At 40.5% G+C, this 12,107-nt stretch overlaps 1 protein-coding gene across 14 annotated transcripts in view; it reads left to right on the forward strand.

Moving 5' to 3' along the window:
- Positions 1 to 12,107, forward strand: part of phldb1b (pleckstrin homology-like domain, family B, member 1b) — a 93,981-nt gene that overhangs the window by 75,721 nt on the left and 6,153 nt on the right. For 6 of the 14 annotated variants that reach the window (XM_016661389.1, XM_016661395.1, XM_016661394.1 and 3 more), the window contains 7 exons: positions 1,255 to 1,395; positions 3,461 to 3,577; positions 4,151 to 4,256; positions 7,173 to 7,497; positions 8,700 to 8,793; positions 10,459 to 10,605; positions 11,091 to 11,310. In XM_016661389.1, the coding sequence (XP_016516875.1) occupies positions 1,255 to 1,395; positions 3,461 to 3,577; positions 4,151 to 4,256; positions 7,173 to 7,497; positions 8,700 to 8,793; positions 10,459 to 10,605; positions 11,091 to 11,310 (1,150 nt within the window). The remainder of the gene's footprint in view (positions 1 to 1,254; positions 1,396 to 3,460; positions 3,578 to 4,150; positions 4,257 to 7,172; positions 7,498 to 8,699; positions 8,794 to 10,458; positions 10,606 to 11,090; positions 11,311 to 12,107) is intronic. The other 8 variants (XM_016661397.1, XM_016661400.1, XM_016661402.1 and 5 more) reach the window with 6 other exon arrangements.

Consider the following 12,107-nt stretch of genomic DNA (forward strand, 5'->3'; position numbering starts at 1 on the left):
TTTTGCGTATCAATCGTGATCAGCAGTTACAAACTCTTTAATGTTAAAGTAAAAACTAATTCCTGCAAAATAAAGGCAGCTAAAAATATTTAACATAAATTATGTGATTGGATAAATAGTCACCCCCTTTTAAACTGACTGACCTAATTTAACAGAGGTCCAGCCAATTGGTACCAGTAGTCTCACACCAGCTGCATTTCCATTACAAATGTGCGTAAAACTTTGTAGATATTCTGCTAATGTGGAAAAACCCCACAATTTTTCAATTGCAGTGTATCTAATAAATAAGAAATGAAATTAAAATCACACTTGAACAAGTCTTGTAATGCAATAAATCATTAAAAATCATGGCCGTGATGGATGTAAACAGTTGCATCAGATATATTTATTATATTTGAGCCTTTACACCGGGACTCATCAGCCGTCAGAGGAGGTGTTTGAGTGACAAACCCCGTGAGCTTGGGAGCCGCTAAGTATGCGGCACTTTTAGAAAATTATAGTTGGGGATTTTACAGGACATCGATAAGTTCAGCAATTTTGAATGACAAACTCAACTTTTAATGAATTGTGCAATACTGTGGGACCTTTGGTTGAGCCAGCTGCTCATTGTCCAGGGAGGCCAGTGCCTACAAATAATTGCGTTGCTGCTGGATACAAACTCATTTATGATGTGAAAAAAGACTTTCCGATGCAGCGCAAAAACTTTTGATCAAAAAACATGAGTTTGCTCAAAATCGCATTGTTTCTACTAAGCAAATTAGTTTTTGTAATTCCAATGTGTGCACCATTTCATACATAAGGAGTAAATAAAAACTTAGCTTATGTCTGAAGTCCAGAGTCGGGGAACGCACCAGCTGAAAGACCTGCTGGACTCGACACACCGGGTGCAACCAACATCACTGAGTGGTTCACCGAGTGTCTGCCACTCAGGTGAACCCAACACACGAGAGGGAATAGCGACAACAGCAACAAAAGTTAAACACTTTTCAACTTTTCCATGGCGGTCTCACCACATTCATCCTGGCGGTCTCTAAATTCAGATTGGATTACCTTTATGAGCCGCTCAAACATTGGTTAGTCATAAAGTCTGCATCTAAGAGCAGAATATCCAGTAGAACTTAAAATGTGTTTGAAACAAACATTTCATCCCCGTTTCTGCTCTCTTTCAATGCTTTCTAATGTTTTCTTGTTTCCTCTCTGCTTTCCACCTTGGTGCTCTGCCTCTGTCTGCTGCTCGTCTGATTTGCTCTCCAGCATCAGTGTGAGCCCAGTAGGCCTCACCTCCCCACACTAGATTTAGAGCAGTGGTACCAGGAGCTGATGACCGGCCCCACACAGCTCGGTGCCCCCCCTCTGCCGGCCAAGTCGCCGTCAGGCCGCAGACAGGTAATGCAGGTAGCCTTTCAACCCTCACCATATCTGCTGTTTTCTGGGCTGCCAAACGTCACTGTCCTGCTGACTCACTGTCAAAAAGCAAGTGTGTGTTTTGTGTGTGTCCCTTTCTTTTTTTTTAAGTTGCCCACCTTACAAAGAAAAATAACCAATAACTCATTCAGTCTGCAGTTTAATTATTTATTTTTTTTTACAATGGTTGAGATTCAACAAGGTAAAATTCAGTTTTTCCTAATTAAGTACATTTGTGTCATGATGCAAGACGATGCTCCATACTGGGTTCAGGACAGCTGGACTGGTTACCAGTACCAAAGTGACTTTCTAAAGAGTTGTTGTTTAATATGTCCTGTTCCTTTGGTTTAACATAAATCAACTAATCGCATGATAAGTTAAAACAAGCTCAATATTTTCTATTTGAATGATTTATCACTTTTCTCTTTCTCTCTTTCTACCAAAAACTGGATGACAAAAGTCTTCAATTTGAAGCTCTGGTCTCAAACTGAAGACCAAAGCTTCAAAAAGAAGACAAAATGTTTTTGTTTTTTTGAAAGAAAAGTTTAATTACAGAGAAGTGAGTGTCTATTTTATTTTTTGTTTCTGTTGTTTTCTTTATTTATTCTGGATATTTCCAGTTCCAGTGTCAGATGTTAGATGATTACTACATTTTCCATTGTTTACAAGACAGACAAATTTAATCCAGCAGCTTGTCATCTGACACTATTGGATATTAATCAGAATAACACTTGAAAAGTAACACTGGAAGTGTTTATGTATCTCCATAGAGCGAAAATATATTAACAATTGATGTTGTTAATGAAGTTTACTGTGCAACTCAACTTAACTCTAATCAGAGTAAAATAAACTCTGAAAAATTAACAATGATCAGTGTAACTTTAACACTGTACAGGCTGGGACCACATGCTCCCTGACTCAGTGTTGAAATGGACTCTGTGTTGTTTCTTCACTCATTCTACTGTATATAATGAGAAAGCTGCTAATTTGGCAACAGTGAGGTTGTTAACTGCACAGATGAGATGCAGACTGGGGCTGCATCATTACTTCTGTGCTTCAGTTAATTTCCCACTGTAATAAGTATTGGTTGTTAATTATTTTTTGGACTGTCACAGTTGAAACATTGGCCGATATTAATGTTGGTGATGATATACCGTACATTCCTAGTGCAGACAGTCAGACTGTGATCCCTCAGACGGTGGCTGATTGTAAAGACTTTTTTAAGGTAGACAGTTTGCTGGATAAGATCGATTTGTCATCTAAGAATCCAGTGATTTATCGGTGCATCCCTTATTAAAATGTTTCTCAAGCAGCCCGGTATGTGGACTACATGCCAACAAGGAAATCAAGCATCTCTAAAATGAGGCTTTTCACTTGATATTTTGTTGTGACATTTTCTTAATTTATTAAAAAATTAAAATATTTCAGTAAAATGGCTAAAAAGCATAAAAGTCAGCGTTATGTCTATAGACTCTGTTTTCATTGAACACTTTTGAAGCTGTTAGCTGAGCTTTCAGCTTCAAATCTCAGCTGATAGTCCAGGTTTTAGTTACTGGAAAATAAGCTGATCCTCTACAACAAACAAAAAAACTAATGAAACAGAAATGATTTGCTTATAACAAAAGGCTATCGAAAACTTTAATTTGATTGAACTTTGAAGCTTTAGATCAGAGATGTCCAAAGTGTGGCCCGGGGGCCGTTTGCAGCCCTTGGAATGATTATATGTGGCCCCCAACCCTGACTCAACGATGGTTGAGTTTCGGCCTGCAGATAGACACATTTTGTTTTTTTGTTTTTTTTTAAGAACAGATTTTCACTGACAAACTTAAATATTCTTAAAATAAAAGCTGCATGCTACAACTGCAAAATGTTTATTAGCTATTTCCTCATAGCCAATAAAATATAAAAGTATTGGCCTACTTTCCGAGTACTGCAACATTTTTTCAGACTCACAAATGAGAAAACATTAGAACATTTCCCTTTAGTACATTACTACTGTCTACTGTCACATGGTCGCTACTCTGTCATCACTTTGTGAAACGTTCCCCTTTGTCAGGTGTTTCGCTCCAAGCTGGACAGTGATCCCGGCGTTCCACTCCATCAGTCCAAGTCAGGCTCCTCGTCACCCCTGCAGCACGGAGCGGCGACGCTGGGGCGCAACACCAGCTCCAAGGTACGCTGGCTGGATAAATCCTCCTCCCAGAGGCCAGGTGTCATCCTCCCCCTGCCAGGTTGGGCAGGTTTCCACCCAGTCGGGCTGCTTTTGAACACGTTTGGTCGGGAAAAACAGCTTTGGGCAGATTGTTAAAATTTGAGCTGCTTTTCACAACATGTGGCAGCTTTTTAGAAAATGTTCAGAGGAAAATTATTTTGCGGTGGTTGTCATTGTGCAGCAGAATAGCACAAAATTTTTAATAAAATGCCATGATATTGCAGTTATTTTATTAATTTATTTCAAACTGTGTGGAATCTGTCAAATACGACATCATCAAGTGTCAATATAATATAATAAAGGACAACCAAAAATGGTTCTGAATCCAATGACGTATGGGACACAAGATTATACATACATATATATATTTAAATATATCTGGCAACATCAACATAAATCTGATCATAGGTTGAGATTTGGGCTGTTTTTATTTTATTTTGTTTTGATTTCTTGGAGTTGTTTTTGGGATGGAAACTGTCAGTCAGATCTGGCAACCCCGGGTGCCAGGTATTTACCTCATTTTCTGTGACCCAGCAGAGCCCCCTGCTGGCTGCCGGCAGCACAGGGAGCCTGCCCAGGAACCTGGCTGCAACTCTGCAGGACATCGAGACCAAGAGACAGCTGGCTCTGCAGCAGAAAGGTAACAGGCTGGAAGGATTGTGATATTTAGTCTGTAAATATCCCTTCAACTGTCAGAAGCTTCTGCAGGTCAGACACAATATGCATAACTCAGTTCATGCAGACGTAATGTGATGAAAGGTGGCAATGGAAGGTAGACTGAGGTTGGATATTGTTCCGTCTGCCTCTTGTCTCTGAGCTGCATGTGTGACTAAGTGGATCAGAGCGCAGTGTCTCATTTAGCCCACCCACGGCTGCTGGAGACGGATTTGTCTCCGTCGGCTGTCCAGCTCCTTCTCACGTCTCGCCTCTCCTCGCACCGCTGCAGCACAGACTCCCAGATCTCCAGACAGAAGCTCTTAGAGGAGAGCTCAGCAGGTAGATGATGTCATCGTGTGCAGGACTCTACGTTGTCCTCCTCGTTTGTCTGGCTGCTGTCTCTGAAATGAAACGGCTTAATGTCCTTGTATTTATATATTTATTTTAAATTCTAATTTAGAAAGAAACTATTTTTGTGGCATTGGGAGCTTTTAACTTGATGATTTTGGCCCTCATGGTAAAAAGTTTGAACACCAGCCCTAAACTTTCAGCCATCTGTATGTGAGTGGTTTAGATCAAAACATATGCTTGTGTTCTAATGGTCTACTCAAAGTTCAGAACAAAACCCACCTGAAGATTTGTGGCAAGACAAGATTTGCATTTTATAACAAACAAGCATATTCAAAGAGTGGTAGATGGTGATGAGTCTCCAGTAGCAGTCAGTCTTGCAATAAATCTGATGAGCCCTCTGAATTTGGCCCTGTTCACACGACAACCATTTCTGGTGAAAATGGAAGAGTTTTGTTGTGTTTGTACTGTACATTTACATGAAACCACCAAATGTTTTCTCTGACAACCCACAGTTTGAAAACGGGTTCCAGAGTGCGATGTTTCTGAAACATACCGGTGTCCGTTGTCTTGTAAACAGAGTAAATGGATCTTTTCTGTCAGGGACTCCCCAGCTCACGCATAGTACGGCGCAAAACATAGCTGCTCCCTACAATCCACAGAAGAAGAAACTACTGAAAATGCTGGTGCTACTACAACTCGTGTTTCCCCACCACATACGGTTCGCTCAGCGTCTCTTCACCGCTCCACACAGCCCAGGTGCCAAAATACACGTGTACTTGTTCAGCGATCATAGCAAGCAGTCGCTTGTTCAGCCTCTTATCTAGAGAACTACGGACACTGTGAAAGCTCAAACAACATGTTTCAGCAAAGTTATCCCACTTTTTTCCAACTGCGCCCTAATCAGACACACACGGTGTGTGTTTTCCCCCAATATCTGGAGGAACGGTACCTGATGGGGGAAACGCGAATCGACGTGCTTTCAAGTAGATCTTTTTTTTTTTAAACACATGCACACTTAGTTTCAAAGAACCTAGCACCAACTAGTGGCGTGGCGAGAGCATTACACCTTTTCAGTGTGTACCGTTACTGTGTAAACAAAGATTGTAATTAGAACGTCTTCATGTAAATGTAAAAACAGAAACTAAACAAAAATAAAATTTTCGTTGGATCATTGTCATGTAAACAGGGCCTGTATTAAGACTCTCATGACAAACTGGGTCAAAGTTCAAGCATTATTTGAACTTTTGAGATGTTAATCAGCTTCTCCCAGTTGTGAAAACAACACATTGTTGTCACGGTTGTGCATCATAATAACTAACCCGAAATAAAAAAGTAAGAACATCCAGGGAATAATAGTCAATAAACACATCAACAAAAAAAAAGGAAGAAGAAAAGACTAGAAAAAGAGCCAATGAGAATAACGCAGCAGGGCTCCATCATGCTGCCACCATGAGCGAGGCAGATCCTCTGTTCATTCATTCAGAGCTGTCCTGATGAAGGGGACTGGAATCAGGTAACAATCTCACTTTTGTAAATTTTATTTCAAAGCTAAAGGGGGGAAAAAAGCTCAATTTTACTTCTACTTCACAATCGTGCACTATTTTGTGTTTGTCACATAAATCTGAATAAAAGACAGCAGTTACGTTAGAGTACAGCTTCTCTATGAATCTGTTACTGCTTCTATAAACGAGGGTTCTGTCAGACTCTGCCTCATTAATGAGGCTGAATGGAAAAGCAGACAAGGCTATAATAACAACCAGGCAGCCAATCAGCATCCAGCCTGCAGGCTTCAGCGTAACAAAGCCCAGACTCTGCATGTGGCTTTGTGATGATAAAAGCCTGGCAGCCTGACTTCTTGGCTCTGTTGACTGGTCCATCAGAGGCAACGTTCACACAACCTGACTGTTCATTTCAGACTCCAGCCTTCGTCCTTCCTCCCTCTCTATGGTCTCATTCAATCTTCACCCACCAAATAATAACAACAAGAAAAATTGTATTATCTTTTCTTTGTAACATGGATCCTTTTTCTTCTTCCATCAGTTTTCCCTGCTGGTTTCTGCCGGAGAATACTGCATGTTGAGAGAGAATTTCAGAGGAGCTGGGTTGTTCTGCTTGCTTTGGGACTGAGCACATAGCTGGATGTGTGCTAAATCAATAGCAATATATATTGGGATAGACAGGTGATCAATATCAATAGACAATGCAACTTTAAAAATATTCAATATTCAGTATAGAATATTCACTGAACTACTATCCAGAACTGCACAACATTCTGGGAGATGCAGGTGGAGGAAAGGCTTTAGCTGTTCAACCTCTAACAAACAGTTATCCAAGGTGGATAACTTACTTACTCTCTGGTTACCTAGCAACAAACTGCTGAGTAACTTGCGCAGCAGCAGTTTCAGGTTCCGCCACCGTGGCTCAGACCTACTGGTTGAGATACGGCAGATGTGTTCAGACCAGATCAGCTTGTTGTCCTGTTCTCCCTCTAAAGTCCAAATAAAGAAAGGAATTCACCCCTCCTTTTCTCTCTTCCTCTTCCTGTCAGGTCAGCAGGTGATCGAGGAACAGCGCCGCCGTCTGGCCGAGCTCAAGCAGAGAGCCGCCGCCGAGGCCCAGTGCCAGTGGGAGGCGCTGCACGGCTCCCAGCCTCACCTCCCGGCCTCTTACTCCCCCCTCATGGCCAACAGTCCCACTCTGAGCCACAACTCGTTGGGCCCCCCATCCCTGGTGCACCACTCCATCCTGCACCACCAGCCTCCATCGGCCGGAGAGCAGCCCTACGACACCCTGAGCCTGGAGAGCTCAGACAGCATGGACACCAGCGTTTCCACGGGCAACAACTCGGCCTGCTCACCCGACAACATGTCCAGGTGGGTACGACGGCAACACACACACTGAGGCACACTTTTCATGGCAGGAAAGATCTTTACATGCCTGAATGTAAAAAAAATAAATAAATACATTTGAAGTTTGATTTAAAAATTCTGTTTTGATGAATGTGTTAGCATTCATCTAATTTGTTCTAGATACTGGAAGGAATCAGAGGAATAATGCTACTTCTGCTTCTTTTTGTTTGCTGCTTGGATTTGCATTGGTTGTTACTAACAGTCAGCTGTAATGTTGCTACAGCCTGATTTGGTCTGTTTTTGGAAACCCATTTAAAACGGCAAGCAATTTATTTCTGCAGACGACCGTAGAAATACAGGTAGGAGGAGGAGATGTACTTTTTCATATTACCTTGTCATAAAATGGTGACAGTTTAGCAAATATATAAAAAACATATTTATAAAAGTTACATAATGCAGCTTTAAAGATTTTCTTCTGTAAAGATTGACTCTTCTCTATTTTTCCATTAGTTCTTCAAAATCTAGAAGGGTTTTCATGATCCAAGAGAAACTGGATAAGTGAAATGTGTACTTTCTAATTGGATTAGCCCTTCAATACGAGTTAGAAACTAGTGAAAGCTTGTCACAATTAGCCAATAATCATAATGGATTAACACATGTGGGCGAGCTCAGGTGACTGCATGGTTGAAATTCCGTTCACATATTGCATCAAACTCCACATGGTGACAGAAATGGGCAAACACCCAGAAGGTGGCGCCTGATCTGGATGGAAGTTGGCAGACGTGCAGACCGGTGATGGAGATGTAAATGAAAGGCCGATTGCTACAACTAGTCTTTCCTGAGGCGTTTCTATGTAATATGTATCTGTTGTTTTTGGTTAAAGTTACACACATCCCTGCAGGCTGACAGAAGAGCTGCATGCGGCTCCAGAACCGCAGGTTGCAAACGTTTGAACCAATAAAACGAGACGTTAACACTGGCAGACACATGCAAACACACAGCCCACAAACCACAATCAGACAGCCAGCTTTGAACCAGGTGGAGGTGGAGCAGCACCTCTGGAGCTCCCTGATTAATGACCGGCCTGCTCATCAATACCTCCCTGCTGACGAAACAATCATATTTATCGCTGAAATTCCTTTGTTTTTAAAGATTTCTTGTGATCTGCATGGATTGAGGTGTTTCCACAGGAGGTTAGGTAGTCATCACTGTGCTGTGTCTGCCAGCAGTGTTGGAGGAGTGGACGTGCTGAAGATCGAGGAAATGGAGAAGATGCTGAAGGAGGCGCAGCTGGAGAAAGCCAGACTGATCGAGTCGCGGGTAAGGATCCGACTTGATCCATCCCGGATCCATCCTCAGTGACGGATGAGCCTGTGTTGCAAGCTCATCCATAACTGAACAGGAATATGGAAACATAAAAACATCAAGATTGTGACTGGAGCTCAGGTTTTTGGTTCACAGCCTCTGTTCTCTGCTGAAGGAGATCAGTGGAGCCATAAAAATACAAGTTCACCTCACCTAACACTAATTTAACACCTTACAGTGTTTTACATTTATTGTAGGGCTGAAACAATTAATCAGCAATTAATCCAAAACTGTGCAAAAAAAATAAATGTTTTGCATTTAAGATAAAAAAAACATCTTTGTCTATAAATATGTTCCACCCAGAATTCAATTGGCAGTTTTAGCTTCACTTGCTTCAAATTCTGATAAGAAAAAAAACATCTGCTATTAGGAAACCTTTTGCTATTCAATTATTAATCAATCAAAAAAAAAAGATCAGCCCTGCACTGTATTGATAAGTCCAGCAGAAAGGTCTGAACTTCACTTGTTGATGTTAGAAGTATTTTTAGCTGCAGATTGGTCCTTTGCTCTAAATGACCAAATGTTCACTAAAGGAAAGCTGTTATTGCATTTTAGGTAATAAAATGTTCATTTTCTTTTTAAAAAAAATTTAATAAAATACCTGTTGATTTGCATCTTTTAGCTTATTTTTATTATTGTATTTAAAAAAGCTCAAGATTTTTTATACAATAAAGCCTTTCTATTGTCATCAGAGACAAATTTATCACATTCATATCAACCAACATAAAGTAGAGCATAATTGATAGTGGAAGGAATCATTCCTGTTTTTTTTTATTATTTTATTTTGTTCAAATAAATAGAAAAATCTTATAAGTGCGGTGTACAATGTGCCTCTTTTTCTTGCAGTACCCCTAATTAAATAATAAGGTAAATTGTGTTAACTCCATGTGTTATAAACCCCATGAGTCTAAAACCAGCTGTCCTGCATGGGGTCTTGATGACTTTTATTAAAATCCTATAGAACTCAGCAATGTTTTAACCTGCAAAGGTAATAAATAACTGTTGGCCTTTTTACATTACATTTTTTTTGTGTCTTTTATGTAGAAGTTTGATTTTCTTTATCTTAAAACGTAAAAAACAAAAATCGAATTGTTTTGATTTAAAAACCTAAACAAATTTCCTGTAGGAGAGAATCAAATTCTACATTTTATTTTGAAGGGTCACGTAGCTCTTGGACCATGGTTGCTCTGGAGGAGCTGCAGAGGTTTACGCTGTAGTGAAGGTGCGGAAAAGAGTTTGTGTTAAAGCTGCAGTTTGATTGCAACACATTTTAGTTTGAAACATCTGTGAAGATCAGATTTGTTTTCAGGTGTCCTCCATTTTTATTCCATTTTTTACTTCTCTGTTGGCCTGGTGTGTCAAAAGAACATGTGTCCAGCATGTAACTACTGTAAGCCAGCCGGGTCTCGATGCCGCTGACTGGTTAAGCTGCACTGCTGCGGTAGATCTGCTCAGAGGTCAGCACTCAGTCTGTGTGTTGCTCCCAGCAGGGGAGCATGTCCATAAATATATGAGTGCTGTGCTGACAGAAAAAGAAAGAGAGAGAGAATCTTGTATGCTCTGCAAAGCTGTTCCCAAAGATCAAAAAAATATTTAATGAAAGCACTTTTTCCCCCCCAGGAACGAGAGAGCCTGGCCCGCCGTCAGATGTTGGAGGAGGAGAGGAGGAGGAGGGAGGAGGCGGAGAATAGACTCCAGGATGAAACTTTCCACAGACAGCAGCTTGTGGAGAAAGAGGTCAAGATGAGGTCCAAGAACTTTTCTCAGGTCAGTGTGATATTCCCACTTAGTATGCTAGAGGTTATTGGATAACTTCAGAAGGCTGACATGACATGATGCCTGTTATAAACATGAAGGAGTGTTCATGAATGTTTATGACTGTTGTCATGAAGTGTCATTCAGTATATAATTACACTGTTAATACAAACTTGCACTAAAAGTCAGTCAAGTGTCACAAAAACTTTGCAATATTTGGACAATAATGACCCTTTTAATGAAAATTTCTATTAAAACTTGCATTGAAAGTGTAATTTACTGAATGACACTTCATGACAACAGTCATAAAAATGCATGAAGACTTCAGTCATAGACTTCATGTTCATAACAGGTGTTATGTCGTATTTTTGTCAGTGTCATGTCAGCCTTATGCACAGCTCTTCTAACAAAGTGTTACCAAAGTTTTGACGACGTCATCTTTGAACATGTCAGGATCTTCAGGACAGAAGTCCAATCTTTGTTTTTCATTTGTCCAGGCTCGACCGATGACCCGCTACCTGCCCATCAGGAGGGAGGAGTTCGACCTGCGCTCGCATGTGGAGTCGTCGGGCCACAGCTTGGAGACGTGCTACCACGTCATCCTCACAGAGAAGATGTGCAAGGGCTACCTGGTGAAGATGGGAGGCAAGATCAAGTCCTGGAAGAAGCGCTGGTTTGTGTTCGACCGCCTCAAGAGGACCTTCTCCTACTACGTTGGTAAGACCCAGGAGTCGAGGCCTGAAATAAGTTGGGTTTAGGAAGCAGGAAACCATTCGCACTACTGTTGAACTCTGGATGAAATCCAGAGATGAATGAAGCTAAACTTTCTGAACCTCCATGAAAATTGAGAAAAGAACCCGTTTGGTTTATTAAGTCTGGTTCTGCAATCTTTCTTAACCTTTCACAGTTCATTCACAAACTGCACCTTATAAAAGGTCCTGCAATGTCTTTAGCTTTGTGATTTTTTTTGTATTATTTGAAACATTTATGACTGAGTTGTAAAATGTTAGATTCTCAGGTCCAGTCTTGTTAATGTGGCCTGGTCACCATGTCCAGACCTGGTAAACCACACAGACTCTGCCGAGGCTCTGAGCTCTTCCTGTGGGACAGCTCTGCACCATGTCTGCATCCAGATTCTAGATTCATTTAATGTTTGTTAAAGTTTCTCCTTTTTCTTTGGAGTGGGACCTGAGGGTGAAAACAGTTGAATTTGTTATTTAGTTCCTTTAGTTGGTATTGTACTTTTATTGCACTTTGTTATATTTTGTTTTGCTAAATAAAGACGCATTTAGTTTAGAGCGGCAACTAATGTTTATTTTAGCAATTGAATATGCTTATGATTAATTGATTATTCTAACAATTAATTGATAACTGAGTTTTTTTAAAAATGGCAAATTGTTATTTTAATCACTTGAGGTTATTTTATGCAATATTACACAAATAATGAAATGATTCTGTTGTCTGAACTCTCACTTTTCACTATTTGTTCTACTGATGTGCTTTGAAATTGCCTC

This window comes from Poecilia formosa, unplaced genomic scaffold, assembly GCF_000485575.1.
Source record: "Poecilia formosa unplaced genomic scaffold, Poecilia_formosa-5.1.2 Scaffold328, whole genome shotgun sequence".
NCBI lineage: Eukaryota > Metazoa > Chordata > Actinopteri > Cyprinodontiformes > Poeciliidae > Poecilia > Poecilia formosa.